Source organism: Brachypodium distachyon, chromosome 1 (genome assembly GCF_000005505.3).
Source record: "Brachypodium distachyon strain Bd21 chromosome 1, Brachypodium_distachyon_v3.0, whole genome shotgun sequence".
NCBI lineage: Eukaryota > Viridiplantae > Streptophyta > Magnoliopsida > Poales > Poaceae > Brachypodium > Brachypodium distachyon.
In genome coordinates, this window is record NC_016131.3 from 26,327,253 (window position 1) to 26,341,075 (window position 13,823).

A 13,823-nucleotide genomic window follows, 5' to 3' on the forward strand; every position below is an offset into this window, starting at 1 on the left:
TTAAACAACCCATGACATAAATAATCTACGTGTGCAACAAATTTTCACTTCCTTGCTACAAAAAGCTAAAAACAGGTTGCAACATACTCAACATGAGAAACGAACACATGCAACGTCAAAGAATTATGTTCGGAGGAATACACAATATACTCAAGAGTGGTTGCAATATATCGCTCGTGTGTTCTCTTACAGCATGTCCAAAACAACTTTTACAACATGGAAAAGCTTGAATCGACTAACCTTCCGCCGTCAACAATGGAGGCACCAGCCTTCGCCGATTCGGTCACACACCTCAGCCTCGATGCCTTCTATAACTTGGTGGTGTGAATTTGAGCTCCACCGCAAGGTATAGCTAGTGTTTGGGAGGAGGAGACGTTGGGGAGAAGACTCTACGGTAAGATAGTAGCCGGGATCGCTGGTCGGCGCCGACAGCGTTGGTCGACCCAAATCGGGATCGGGGTCGAGGCGTCGAGCAGGTTGATTTCCCAAGCTAGATCATCTTCAATTTGTCCCAGAGGTACTGACACACGTCCTGCGATCCCGTTCCCCGACCAGATCAAACCGGGTTCTTGGCAACTATGTGGTGCTAAGGTGGAGGACGAGGTTGGGATAGAGAGGTGCTTGCATGGAGCGAGGGAGCTTAGAAGTGAGATGAGCTATGGAGAAAAAGTTTTTGGAGAAATACAAGAGGAGATCAGGTCACGATGCGTTTCTCTTCAGTTAAAGAAACGAACCAACCCCAACGATGGGTAAGGTGAAAAAATCGCACTCTAACAGACAGACAGAACCGTCATCAGTCTTGCGAAATCGCCGCACGAATGATCCATGACATGCTCGTTAATTCGAAGATATCCATGAGCCCCTCCAGTACCCAAACTCACTTCACATGGATCCATACAGTACCAGGCAGACAAACCGATTTCATCCTAACCCAAAACATGCTCATGTCACCCTACTATGCTACACTATGGTATGAACAGCTTCACTATAACTGCCACTAATTATACAGGAGGTCCGTTCTACAGTCGACCATGTCAAGTTACCATCATTCTGCTTGTGCTTGTCCCCTTCTTGCAAATGACCCAAAATTACCAAATGTATGATAATGTACATCTGACCGATGGACTGTTCACGAGGAAGTGTACAAAATCCCCAATCTTCTCATCTGCACAAGGAAATTGACATGGCAGAAACAGTTAGAAATTCAGAGCAATACAGAAAAAAGAAGAAACAGTCAGAAATTCAGAGTAACACACAGAAAGATGTCACACTTGGTTGCAAGAGGAGCTTTGCCTACTGTAATTCGTCGTCGTCGTCGTGTCGCCGTAGCGCCATCCTGGCGGTGTCCTTCCACATGGCCGCCTCCATCTCCTTCTCGGCGATCTTCCTCTCGGCGCGCCCCAGCGCGGCCTCCAGCTCCTCGATCCGCTCCTGGTGCCTCTGGTGGAGAAGCTCGTGCAGCCTCCTCTCCAGCGCCACCGCCGACACCCCGTTGCGTTCTTCTTCTTCCACGCCGCCGCCGTCGTCTTCGTCTTCATACTCGTCGCCTTCGTGTTCGTCTTCCATGTCATCTTCCTCGAATTCGCCGCCGTCGGACCCTTGCCTGCAGTCGCCATCGTCGTCCGACCACTCCACCGCCGTGCCCGTGCCGCGTTCTCCCGGCGGCGTGTCCGGGGCGCCGTAGTTGGCGTGCAGCCGCTCGAGCTCGGCGTGGAGCTCCTCCTCCAGCAATTCCATCTTCCCGGAGCCGGAGCAGCAGCCACCGTCGGACGACTTCTCGAAGCTCATGGCCGCGTCCGCCCCGGCGTGATCCTCGAGGCGAGCGCTCGCGATGCGCGGCTCGGTCCAGTCCGTGGTTAGGCAGCTCGACGCGGCGGAGTACTCGGGATCGCGGCGGGCCCCCGACACCTCGCCGTCGCCGTCGTCGACGCTGCTAAGGCAAGCCTGGCCTGATTTGAACTCCTCCATGAGCGTCTCCATCTCCGCGCGCACCTCGGCCATCTTGCGGAACTCGGCCGACGTCTTGGCCAGCAGGAACACCAGGCTCAGCCCCACGCCGATGTCGGGGTTAGGCGGCCTCGCCTCGCCGTCGCCGCCGTCGGCCGCGGCCGTGGGTTCTGGAATCAATTGGTTGACACAGAGGAGGAGCGTGTCAGCCATTGAAGAATCAAGCATGGAGCTGGAAATGTCACTGATGATTTCGAAACGAGAAACAATTGCTCGCCCATTGGCTCAGCTCAGCACCAAATCGAACTGCTCGATTGCTAGCTAGAAACTACTAATTCGACGCAGTCCAGGCGCGATCCTAAATGATTCGAACAATTAAGAACACCACTCCTGATTACGGCTACCGAACAGAGTACTATGAACGAACATCACGCACCTGAGGCGCCCATGGACGGCTTGAGCTCGCCCTTCTCCCCCGCGATCTCCTCCTCCTCCTCCTCCATCTCCACCACCGGCGGCCGCCCCTTCCCGCCGCCGCAGTTCCTCCCGAGCCGCGAGAGCCGCGCCCACCTGAACCTCGGCAGCAGCGACCTCGCCGCCGCCACCGCCGCCGACGCCCGCGGGGTGGACGCCGGCTCCGCGAGCCCGAGCTCCTCGCCGTCGTTGAGGTAATCCAGGATCCTCCTCCCCGTGCTCTCCCCAGCCGCCGCCGCCGCCATCGCGACTCTCGCCGGCCGGCCGACCGAGGAACAGAGAAGATGCGAATCGAACAAACCGCAAAAGAAAAGAAAAGCTTCAAAGCCTCGGAACGGAAACGAGACCCGAGGAGGAGCGGAAGGCAACAAAGCGGTTTTCAAACCGGGTCGTGGGGGGAGGAGCGTAGCGGTGGGGCCCGCAAGGGATGTCATGGCCCGGCCCCACTGACAGCGACTAGTCTGTATAATTACTCCGGATATATCTTTTTCTCAGCGGTCGTGTTAGAGAAACATTATTATTGTTGTTGTTCTCTGACGGATGGAGTGTAGAGACGACGACGAAGAAGAAGAGGAAGGGGATGAGATGGCATTATTGTCTGTTTGTGGGTTTTGGTTTGTTTAAAGATCACGTAAATGATATCATGATTTGCGTTTGCAGGCAGGTAGGTCAGGTGTTAGTGTTAGCGCTCTGATTTGAATCCTTGTCTCCTTGTCTTCGTCTCCGTCTGTTCCGTTCCCCATCCTTTCCTGCCTGCAGTTAGCAGCACTTCTTGGTGGGGGGGTGCTAATTGCGAAAGCAAAGCAAAGTCTGCAAGTCTCGTGCTCGTCTTGGACGGGTCTCAGGAACACTACTACGGAGTAGATCAAAGTCAGGACTGAGAAATCATCGGGGAATCAGAGACACGGACCGGCTTGGACGCAAAGCAAGAGCGCGGCCGACAGAGAATGCATCCCGAGTTTATAAAACAGATTAAATCGATAATTTCCACGGAGGCCAAAAATGAGTTTTTTTTATAAAAAAAAGCGGCCAAAAATGAGTTGACCGGGCTCCGTCGGTCCGTCCGTCGCCGGCCGTTTCACAGGCTGCCGAACAGTCTCTTCGACCGGTTCTCATTTTTCTTTTCCCTTGGAACAGACGGCAGCAGGGAGAGAATTAATGCCGGGGGGGTCGAAGAATCTAGCAACGCTGCCACGGGGTACGACGAGACAGCATATCTCGCGCCCCCCTGTTCCTGATGGCTGCCTGCCGCCCGCCCATCGGTCATCGACCCCCTCTTCCTGATGGACTGACCTGACGAGTTTATAGTTGCCTCACGGACGACCGGACGACGGTCGGTAGTACGACGCCAATTAATACAAAGGGGGTCTGGCCGCGTCGGCGCTAATCGCAGCAGCTAGCTTGAATGTTAGCTTGATCCGACCTTAATTAATTTAAGGATAATTGCTTCGGTTAAGCTGTAGCGTCGCGTCGTCAAGGCGGCAGGTCAGGTCAGGTAAGATACTAGTGCACTGCTTCGGTTGTCTCTGCCTGCCACAGGGAGAACAAGAAGAGGCCGTACGTGCGGAGCAGATCTCAGCTCTGGCCGCCGGCGGTGCAATGGGTTTTACCGTGTTTTTCGTGGCGGGAACACGTCGTGCAGGGTTGTCCGAGCGAACGCTTCTGGAGCGACGTTGACAAGCAAAAAGCAGGGGACGGACAACGAATTAGCAATACTGTGTAATGAAATCCAGCGCGACAGGGGAGAAGAGAATGGGTGTTCATTATATCCCGGAGCGGATAAGAACGCGGAATTTGTCCTTGCTCAACCACTTGCGTTATCTGTTTGTTTGTTTTTGATGTTGAGTCGCGGTTACATATGTTTTTGCTGAGAAGATTAGCAATCAGGTGGTCGTGCCGGAGTGGTTATCGGGCATGACTAGAAATCATGTGGGCTTTGCCCGCGCAGGTTCGAATCCTGCCGACCACGGTTCTTTTTGTTAATTCCATTTCATCTTTTTTTTCCCAACCCCATGTAGGCTTTTCGATGTGTTTCATTTTTCCCCTTTCCATTCATTCAAACGGAAATACACCGTCCACACCACATATTACATGAAAATGTAGAGGATAGTCGAATGGGGGAGAAGAACACACAGGCAACTACGCAGAGTAGGAAACTCGCTGACCAGTCCTCGCAATCGAGAGACTGACTACGAAACAAAAACCTACTCCCTATCGTCTAACGCTAACAGCAACCGACAGTTCAACAGAGTTTAGCAACATTAAGTCTTACAGACCAGTAAAATTCACCAACAACTAGCCCAAAAAACCAACACCGAGCGCCTCAAAAGCATCCACCAACGTGCAAGACCAAGCTTCAGTGATTCGCAGTGCCGAGAGCACATCAGTTGGTCCAGCAACAGCCCTTGCACCTTCCCCCAGCTGGCGCATCATGTCTTGAGCATTGTGGATGAGTTGCTTGGCGCCAGCACGCAGTTGCTCTAGATCGTGCGCCTTCTGCAGACCTGACCAAGATAGCAAAGAGGAACATGCGGCAAAAACAATCTTGAAAGGAGAACGCAGCACATACTTATCAAAAGTAACTTTGTTACGACAATTCCAGATAGCCCACAGAATGGCAGCTAGCCCAACCACATAGAATTTTTTCCCCTGAGGCAGAAAGGAGTGCATCCAAACAAAATATTGCCATATGGAAGTAGGAACAGACTGGGTGAGAAATAAGGACCCCACCACTCTCCAGACAACCCTAGTAACCCTACATCCAAAAAACATATGTTGGGCATTTTCCAGATTATCACAAAAAGAACACAAGGAAGACCCTGCAAGTTCTTCCTTCCTATGTATCTCTAGTCAACACAGCATCATGAAAAAGTAACCAGAGAAAGATTTTAATTTTAAGAGGAATCTTAGCTTGCCAGATTCATTTATGATGACTACCATGCAGGTCTTTCTCCAGCCACTTATACATTGATTTCACAGAATATTTCCCTTTCTTCTCAAAGGCCCAAGTGACCTGATCATCCTCATTAGACAGAACCAAAGCAGTAGTCATATGACACAAGGTAGCCCATTGCTGGGCCAGTACAGGACCCAACCTCCTAAAAGTTATGTCAGAAATATCAGACTGAAAATCCTTCACACAAACACCAGAATGAGAGCAAATAGTGTAAAGTTCAGGGGATTTCAAGCACAAAGGCTCATCATGATCCCCCAGCAATCTTCCCAAAATCTAACAAGAGTACCATTATTAAGCTTTACTTTCCTCCCCTCCATAAAATTGGACTTAACTTTTAACAAAGCTTTCCAGCAAGACGAGTCAATTACTCTGGCTTTGACATCAGCAACACTACAATTATGGAGATATTTTGTTCTGACAACATCTTGCCATAACCCTTGACCAGTGTCAAGTTTCCACCACCATTTGCAGAGAAGGCCTATATTTTGTTTTCTTAAGTCTTTCACACCCAGCCCCCTTTTATGTTTAGATCTACAAACTCTTTGCCATTTAATCAGATGATATTTTCTCTTATCACTGTTACCCTGCCATAAAAATTTCCTCCTATGTTTATCAATTTTCTCAACAAAAGTCTTATTGAAAAGGAACATGGACATATGATAGGAAGGCAGATTAGATAAGGAAGCATTGAGCAAAATAGTTTTCCCTCCCATAGATAAACTACAACTTTTCCATGCTTCAAGTCTTTTTAAGAACTTAGCATCTAGGAAATCCCAATCTTTTCGATGTGTTTCATTGAGTTCAAACCAACCCTTTCGGAATTTGTGTAGCTAATATTTTGGCTAAATTATTATTAGTTGCTCATGTTTTGGCTGATATTGTAAAGAAAAACGTAGCATCTTTTAGGGAGTATGGGCTTGTCAAAATATAGGCTACTATCCCAACAAGAGCAAAAAAAAAAATGGCATGGTTGGTTTTGGCAAACCTGATGCTACCGTGGCATTCGACGTGGAAAAGTATGAGAAAACCGGTGCCACATGGAGACAAAACCGATCAAATCGGGGAGGGTGTCCGGTTTTGCCAATGAGAAACCAAATGTATTCTTCTTAACGAAAAAGACACACCGCTCGGCATGTTCGAGAAAAAAAAGATACCAAATGTATACGATTTCGAGTTCAGTGACCATTTCTCGACTTTGCTTCCAGTTAAGAAACCGAAAATATTCTTTTCTTTTAATAGAATATCAGTCATTAAAAAAATCTATTTTGCTCTTTTCATTGCATGCTAGTATGCAGTGGCGGAGCTAGCAGATCAATAGAGCCTGGGCAAAATAGATGTCCATCTTCTAAGTTAGAGTTTGCCTTAAAAATCTGTTGATTTTATAACCATGCTTACTTTGCTCTCAAGAGAATTTAACAAGGGAGCCCGGGCATCTGCCCGGGGTGGCCGGGCGGTGCCGACGCCCCTACTAGTATCCCATTCTTCGGAATTCTTCTTGGAAATTTGGACATAGCCACTCTCGCTGGAAGTGAAAACATCTTTTTTCAGAGCAGGAGGGTTCCATTGCCATTTAGTCCCTGGAGGATGTGCCATTCTGCAATATGCAGATGACACTATCTTCCTTCTGGAGGGTGATGAGGAGTGTGCTAGGAACTTAAAATTCATTCTTTGTTTGTTTGAACAGCTCCTAGGTTTAAAAATTAACTTTCACAAGAGTGATTTATATTGTCTAGGAGAGGCTGCTTCACTAGGAGGTAAGCTGGAAGAAATCTTTACGTGCAAACAGGGGAAGTTCCCTTTTAGATATTTGGGGATTCCTTTACATTTCGAAAGATTAGCTAATAGTGATTGGAAGCACGAAGAGGAAAGGGTGGAAGGTAGGCTTGCAAGTTGGAAAGGTAAGATGTTAACTAGAGATGGGAGATTGGCACTTATCAATGCTTGCATGAGTTCTATTCCCAATTATATGACATCCTTTTTGGAAATTCCAAAAAGAGTAGTTAAGAGAATTGATTTTTTTCGGAAATGCTTGTTGTGGCAGGAAGGGGAAGGTGTTAGGAAAATGCATTCGGTGAACTGGCATGCAGTATGTACACCAAAGGAACAGGGGGGTTTGGGGGTCTCAGATCTTGTTATTATGGAATGTTTGCTTGATCTGCAAATGGATTTGGAAGCTTGAGTCTATATCAGGCACTTGGCAGAAACTCATTAGGAAAAAGTACTGCAGGGGTAAACCCCTTTCTCTAGTTAAGCGGCGTAGTGGTGATTCTCATTTTTGGATTGGGATATTACAAATTAAGGAAGTCTTCTACAGTTGTTGTAGACACATGATTGGCAATGGCAAAAGAACTAGGTTTTGGGAGGATGATTGGCTAGGTGGGAAACCTCTAGCACTTCAATTCTCACGGCTGTATCATATTACTTTTAGTGTCAATGTTAGGGCCTCTTTGATTCACAGGATTTCGAAAACGCAGGAATAGGAAAAATACAGGGTCAAAGTGGCATGTCATCTTCAATACTACAGGAATTAGATGATGTTTGATTGTGCACAGGAAAAACATAGAATTCTTACAATGAGGTTGGATTGGATGGAATTTTTCCTACAAAACCTAGTAGAAATGAATCCTAAGGAAAATTTCCTATGGTTTGTAATCCTTTGAATCAAAGGAACCACGTATGAAAAATTCCTGAGGATTCGAAATCCTCCAAAAATCCTTTGGAATTCCTTTGAATCAAAGGGGGCCTCACTGCGTACGAAGTGTTCACCGAAGGCTGGGGCTTCCTTAGATTTAGAAGAGTTCTGGTTGGGGAAACCTTGCTTCAATGGAATAATCTTAACCAAATCTGTAGTCTGTTTTCTCTCACTGATCGAAAGGATACTGTTTTGGAAGTTAGATGCTCGAGGGAGGTTTTCTGTAAACTCACTTTATAGGTTTCTGAAAAGAACTCAGGTTCCTTTCCCCTATAATTTTTTGTGGAAAATCAAGTTGCCCTTGGAAATTAAAATCTTCCTTTGGCTATCAAGTAAAGGTTGTATTCTGACTAGAGATGTTCTTAAGGCTAGAGGCTGGGAGGGAACAGAGTTGTGTCATTTCTGTTCTAGGTTAGAAACGATGGACCACCTATTTTTCCATTGCTCGCTGGTGAAATACATTTGGCGTGTCATCTGTTGCAGCTTTGATTTGGTTGACATCCCATGTTCAGTCCAGGATCTGTTGCATAGATGGTTGTTTGAGTTTCCTAGATCTCATAGAAATGTAGCTCTGGTTGGTTTAGCAGCAGTGTTGTGGATTATTTGGAAGACTAGGAACGATGCTTGCTTTTGTTTCTTGCTTCCACATGACCCAACTTCTGTAGTTTTTAAGATTTGTACTTTGATTGACCAATGGGCTGGTTTGTAGAAAGTCATCGTGCGGGATCTGCTACTCAGATGCACTCGAAGGCTGTGGCAAGTCACGGCTGAATCCTTCAGGCGATCTAACGGCTGGGCGCCAGTGACTCTCAGGCTGACGGCATGATCCACTGGCATTTGCAATTGCTGGCCATCTTTGTTCAGTACTGGGATGCATCGTTGGTGTTGCCTCCATGGAAATTTTGACTGAGTAGTATTTGTAACTGGCTGAGAGTTTGTATGATTGTGAATTGTAGTTGATGTGGCTTGAGCTGCATTGTCTGAATTTCGTCTCATGTTTTAAATACTATTTATGTAATACTCTATGATTTCTTTTAATGAAATCGGAGGGAGGCCTCTGTTCGTAAAAAAAAGCATACAAAAGCTAAGGAGCATACAGTTTCTTACCGGCAAAAAAAAAAGAGCATACAGTTACAGGCCTCGGCCACAAATTACTTACAGCAGAAGGAAAATTATAGTATACAACAGATAGATTGATAGAATGAGCTGAGTTTGACAGGCTCCTCCTTCGGCCAAGCCTGGTGATGTCCCTCCCCAGAATCTCTTGTGAACCAGGAGTGTTGGTGCAGGTGTTTTTTCTTCTGGAGTTCTGAGAGCACCTTTTCCTCCAAAATACATGTACTACTAATGTTCACATGCTGGCCCTTACCGTGGCAACCCAGTAGACGATCCCAACTCCTGTTCCAAGCTATAGCATTTTTGGCTGTATTGGGACCCAAAATTTGCACTATTGTCGCCAAAGTTCAGCGACTCGCATCTAGCTTCAGATCCAGTACATAGGAGTAGTTGCATTTCTTCATCGTTTTCTGGAACGACATGGCATGAGTTTGACCTCTTAGTTCGCAAGAACTGCAAAGTCATCTCGACTTCTTTCATAGTAGGCCTCTCTTCACCCCGGAGCCTCAAGCACATCTCCGCAAGCGAGGCAACACTTTTGATCTCTTCCTCGGTTGCTTCTTCGGAAACTTGAGCAGCTGCTATCTCTTTGATTGGCCTCCCTTTCAGCTCCCAGAGAAAATAATTGGATAAGTTCTGTTTTGAGCCCGACTCATTTGTAAAAATAGGTTTCTTTCTTAGGAGCAGCTCCACAAGTACTACACCAAAACTGTATACATCACTCTTCTCGTTCAGCTCCCCAGTATGGTAATACTCCGGATCTAAGTACCCAAATGTGCCTTGTACATTTGTGACAACATGAGTTTGATTAATAGGAACCAACCTCGATGAGCCAAAGTCTGCAACTTTGGCAGTGTAGTTTGCATCTAGCAGTATATTAGAAGACTTCACATCACGATGGAAGACTGATACAGAGGCTGCTGAATGAAGATAATACAGAGCTCCTGCAGCTTCCACAGCAATCTGCAGACAGTTGTCCCATGACAAAGAGAAACCACCACTAGCATCACAATGTAGAGTTTCAAATAACGAACCATTGGAGACGAAGTCATACACTAAGAGTGGGACCTCGGTTTCAAGACAACATCCAAAGAGCTTGACAACATTTCGATGATTGATTTGAGAGAGAATTGCAACCTCATTAACGAATTGACTGATCTCACTTTCCTCAATGTCCTTGGACCTTTTTATCGCCACAACACGTTGGTCTGATAAGATGCCTTTGTACACCATGCCATGTCCTCCGTGACCAAGGATCCGTGTAGGATCAAAGTTATTTGTTGCCTTTTCTAGCTCTTCTAAGGAGAAAATCTTTGTTCTGTTACTCGCATTTTCATCAGATGATATCAACTGCTCCAAGATAAGTCCTTGATTTTTCTGGAAGTACTTCTTTCGTAGTTGCTTCTGGATGTCGCTTTTCCATCGGTGTATGAGAATGATTCCAATTAAGCTTACAAGTAGAATGCCAAAACCACTGCATAGCCCAATGATGATACCTGCAATGCTTATGTTCTTTACTTTCTCTTTAGCTTGTTACTATTACAATTGATAAGAACAAAATATTACCTAACAGAAGATTCTGTTCTTTGATTGCAGTACAGTGCATTCTTACTGGGTCGTACAGTGTCTTCTGAGGACATTTGGTACACTTGAAGCTTCCTATTGTATTGTCACAGGTCCCATTACATATGTTAGGTTGAAGGCACTCGTCAACATCTGCAAATAAATCACACGTTGGTAAATCTAGAAAAATATTCAGAAGCAAAATACAATTGCCACCCTGCAGTACAAGCAGTTGTCTGCACAAATTTGCTGGAAATTCTTAAAGATATTCAGAATGTGAAAATAAATTTCAGTTAAAATCTTGTCAACAAACTTTCTTTAATATGTTGGCCAAAAAGGAAAGTCCACTGTTAATAAAAGATAAACTTTATGATAGAAAGTACCTAAGCAGTTAAAGTACAATGCACAATAAGTATTTTGCAGTTAAAGTATTATTCTAAAACTTTATGATAGAAAGTACCTAAGCAGCCGTTTTGGGTATATGGATTTCCTGTAAAACCAGGAGAGCATTTGCAACGGTAACCAATATAAACACGTGTTGAGTTGACCATCACACACATGCTGTTGTTGCTAACACACCCATATCCACTTTTGTTCTGCTGTGCTTCAAGACATGTCAAATTTGCAATGGCCCAATGCAAAGAGACTGATTCCTCAGAAGGAAGAAAAAGACCGGATATAGTGGAAATTGGTCCTTCCCGTTCAAAAGGTAAGCTGTATTTGATAAGCCCATCATCGACATCAATGGATACCACTTCATCATATTTTCCAATTAAGACGATAGAGGAAGTCGTGTTTGTGCAGTTGAGGCGAAATTGTTCTCTCCCAAAGCAACCTTCTTCGAGACCAAATGGAAATGGAACAGTGATATTTCCACACGTACTGGGACAATTCATCCTCTGAATTGGATTGTATCCTGTGTTCGAACAGAATAAATGTTCATCAGTTTCACAGAAAAAAATAAATACAAACATGCAACAAGATCCATCGAAAGGACAATTTGCTATACTTTTCTATAGATTTGGTGCATGTGTTTTCTTTCCTATGTGGATGGAAACACAAATTCTCTTGTTTCGTACTTCTTTTTATCTAATCTTACTGATGAGCTCGAACTCTCTAGCCACAACAGTTCAAGTAGTAAATAGTCACAGAATGTAATATCTTGATGAAGTCTGGCATGGCACTCCTTCTTTAACCAAAGCAAAGCTAAACCCAAGTAGTTCGAGACCTAGTCTTGGTACCCACACGACCAAAAAAGGCAAGATTGTAGGTTTTTATTTCATTCTAAGATTTATAAATTCGATCATTGATTAGCATACAAGAAAATTAGACCGTTTTATTTCTAAATCATGTAAAATTTATTTGTATCCCTTGTTAAGTGAGCGCAGACCTTTTATGCTGTAGAAGATATATAACTTCGACCTCTGGTTGTTTTCATAAGTTATACAAGCTAATCCTCTCAATAAAAAGTTATACTTATGTTATTTTAATTTGGTCCATGTATGTAGTATTTATGGTCCAAGTGGAAGAAAGGAGTTGAATACATGTCTGTTGTAGAATTTTGAAGCAGATGTGTAACTTACTACCTTTGTCCCGTGAGCAACCATCAAGAATGTATGGGTTACCACCGTAGCCAGCATTGCACCGGCAGAGGTACCCAACATTCATTGGCACATTGGAGTCATCGCACCATCCGAGCCTGCTGATACAAGCATAGCTCGACTTGTTCTCCACAGCGCCAGCACAGCTCAGCTGATCCATGATGCTCCATGTGAAATAGGCATAATCGGTGGTGATGTTTATACTATCCCACAGTGAGCTTCCTTTGGAGTGCGGCTCGAGCCCCCCTGTTGTGTGGCGGACAAATCGGATCTGAAAGCTGTTGTCGAAGTTGACGGAGCAACAACCAGTACCATTGCAGTTCTGCCTAGCCACACTGTCTGTGATTTCTTTGTTAGGGCAAGTCATGGTGCAGTACGGCCTGGTGGTATCCATGTCTTGATTGATCAAGTACATGTCAAAGCCACAACCAGTGATGTTTAAATGGGCATAGCCTAGGGAAAAAGATCTCCCAGGAGCTCTCCAGGACATACTGTGATGGTCGATCCCAGGTCTCATGGTTATGATCTGGGAGAAGGCAACATCGAAATAATAATCATAATAGTAAGAATCATGATCAATATCATTGATGTTACCAACAACCTCCGTGGTGCCATCATTGAGGAAGAGCCTGGGCGGTTGTGCAGTGTCATTGCAATTGAGGCTGAAGTCGGGGTCGCGGAAGCAGCCAGAGCCGATGCCGAAGGGATAGTTGAAGGTCAGATTGCCACAGCTCATCCGACAACCGGAGAGCGTGGCAGTGGAGGGATTAGTCATGTTTCCCTCTTGGCTTCTTAGGATGGCAGAAGCGTGCACCTTTGGAATCCCAGTAAACACTAGAAGGAGAAGAGGAAATAGTGAACTAAGAAGGCTCATCTCAACCAGACCACGTATGTTCAGCTTCAATAACTTGAGAGAATTTTGAAGCTTCAACTCTGGAGGTACTTGGAACCAACAAACTATAGCATAGTTGTGTACAAGGGTTTCCTTGAGATAACTGTGACAATGGTTCTGCTTTATAGTGTATTGGTCTTGAAAGGACCAGACTGATTTTGTCCTGACTACTTCAAGAAGTCTGCAACTGGAAGTATGTATGCACGGAAAAATTAAGATGCATAACGGTCCCTGAGGTTCAGGGCATGATATTTTTGTTGGAATCCAATATTTGAGATCTATTTCAATGAGATTGCTCAGTGAAAAAAATAAGTTTACAAAACTAGGTTGCGATTAACTTTGTTATTACTGTTGACTACGTTTTGAACACAAATAGAAGAACACGTAAATGGATATTATTTATTTCATCTAGCATATCCCCTCTTATCCCATTCTTCTCCCAACAAGAAGCACCGATTTGTAAATTAGGTTAAGCAGTGACATTTGTGACGATCTGGATCAACTTTATACTATTGAGGTTTACGGGACAAGGAAGACCGCAAACCTTAATTACCTCTTTTCTCTGATAGACAAATCTGAGTC

General features: G+C 45.2%; 2 protein-coding genes and 1 non-coding gene across 6 annotated transcripts; 1 reads left to right on the forward strand and 2 right to left on the reverse strand.

The window, feature by feature from the left end:
- Positions 1–796: 796 nt before the first annotated feature.
- LOC100840372 (protein POLAR LOCALIZATION DURING ASYMMETRIC DIVISION AND REDISTRIBUTION) lies at positions 797–2,790 on the reverse strand. 4 transcript variants are annotated; one of them, XM_003560313.4, is made up of 3 exons: positions 2,384–2,790; positions 1,294–2,117; positions 797–1,165 (listed from the first exon to the last, which is right to left on the reverse strand). In XM_003560313.4, the coding sequence occupies exons 1-2, from the start codon at positions 2,664–2,666 to the stop codon at positions 1,294–1,296; spliced, it is 1,107 nt and encodes a 368-aa protein (XP_003560361.1). In that variant the 5' UTR covers positions 2,667–2,790; the 3' UTR covers positions 797–1,165. The 4 variants fall into 4 exon arrangements, with proteins under 4 accessions (XP_003560361.1, XP_010239963.1, XP_010239956.1 ...); XM_010241661.3 differs by having other exon boundaries at positions 1,257–2,117; XM_010241654.3 differs by having other exon boundaries at positions 1,298–2,117; positions 2,384–2,789.
- Positions 2,791–4,308: 1,518 nt separating this feature from the next.
- TRNAS-AGA lies at positions 4,309–4,390 on the forward strand. Its single transcript has one exon. It is a non-coding gene; the product is annotated as a tRNA-Ser (tRNA).
- Positions 4,391–9,092: 4,702 nt separating this feature from the next.
- Positions 9,093–13,356, reverse strand: LOC100840683 (wall-associated receptor kinase 3). Its single transcript, XM_003560314.2, has 4 exons — positions 12,335–13,356; positions 11,209–11,664; positions 10,752–10,901; positions 9,093–10,681 (listed from the first exon to the last, which is right to left on the reverse strand). The coding sequence occupies exons 1-4, from the start codon at positions 13,221–13,223 to the stop codon at positions 9,435–9,437; spliced, it is 2,742 nt and encodes a 913-aa protein (XP_003560362.2). The 5' UTR covers positions 13,224–13,356; the 3' UTR covers positions 9,093–9,434.
- Positions 13,357–13,823: the final 467 nt, after the last annotated feature.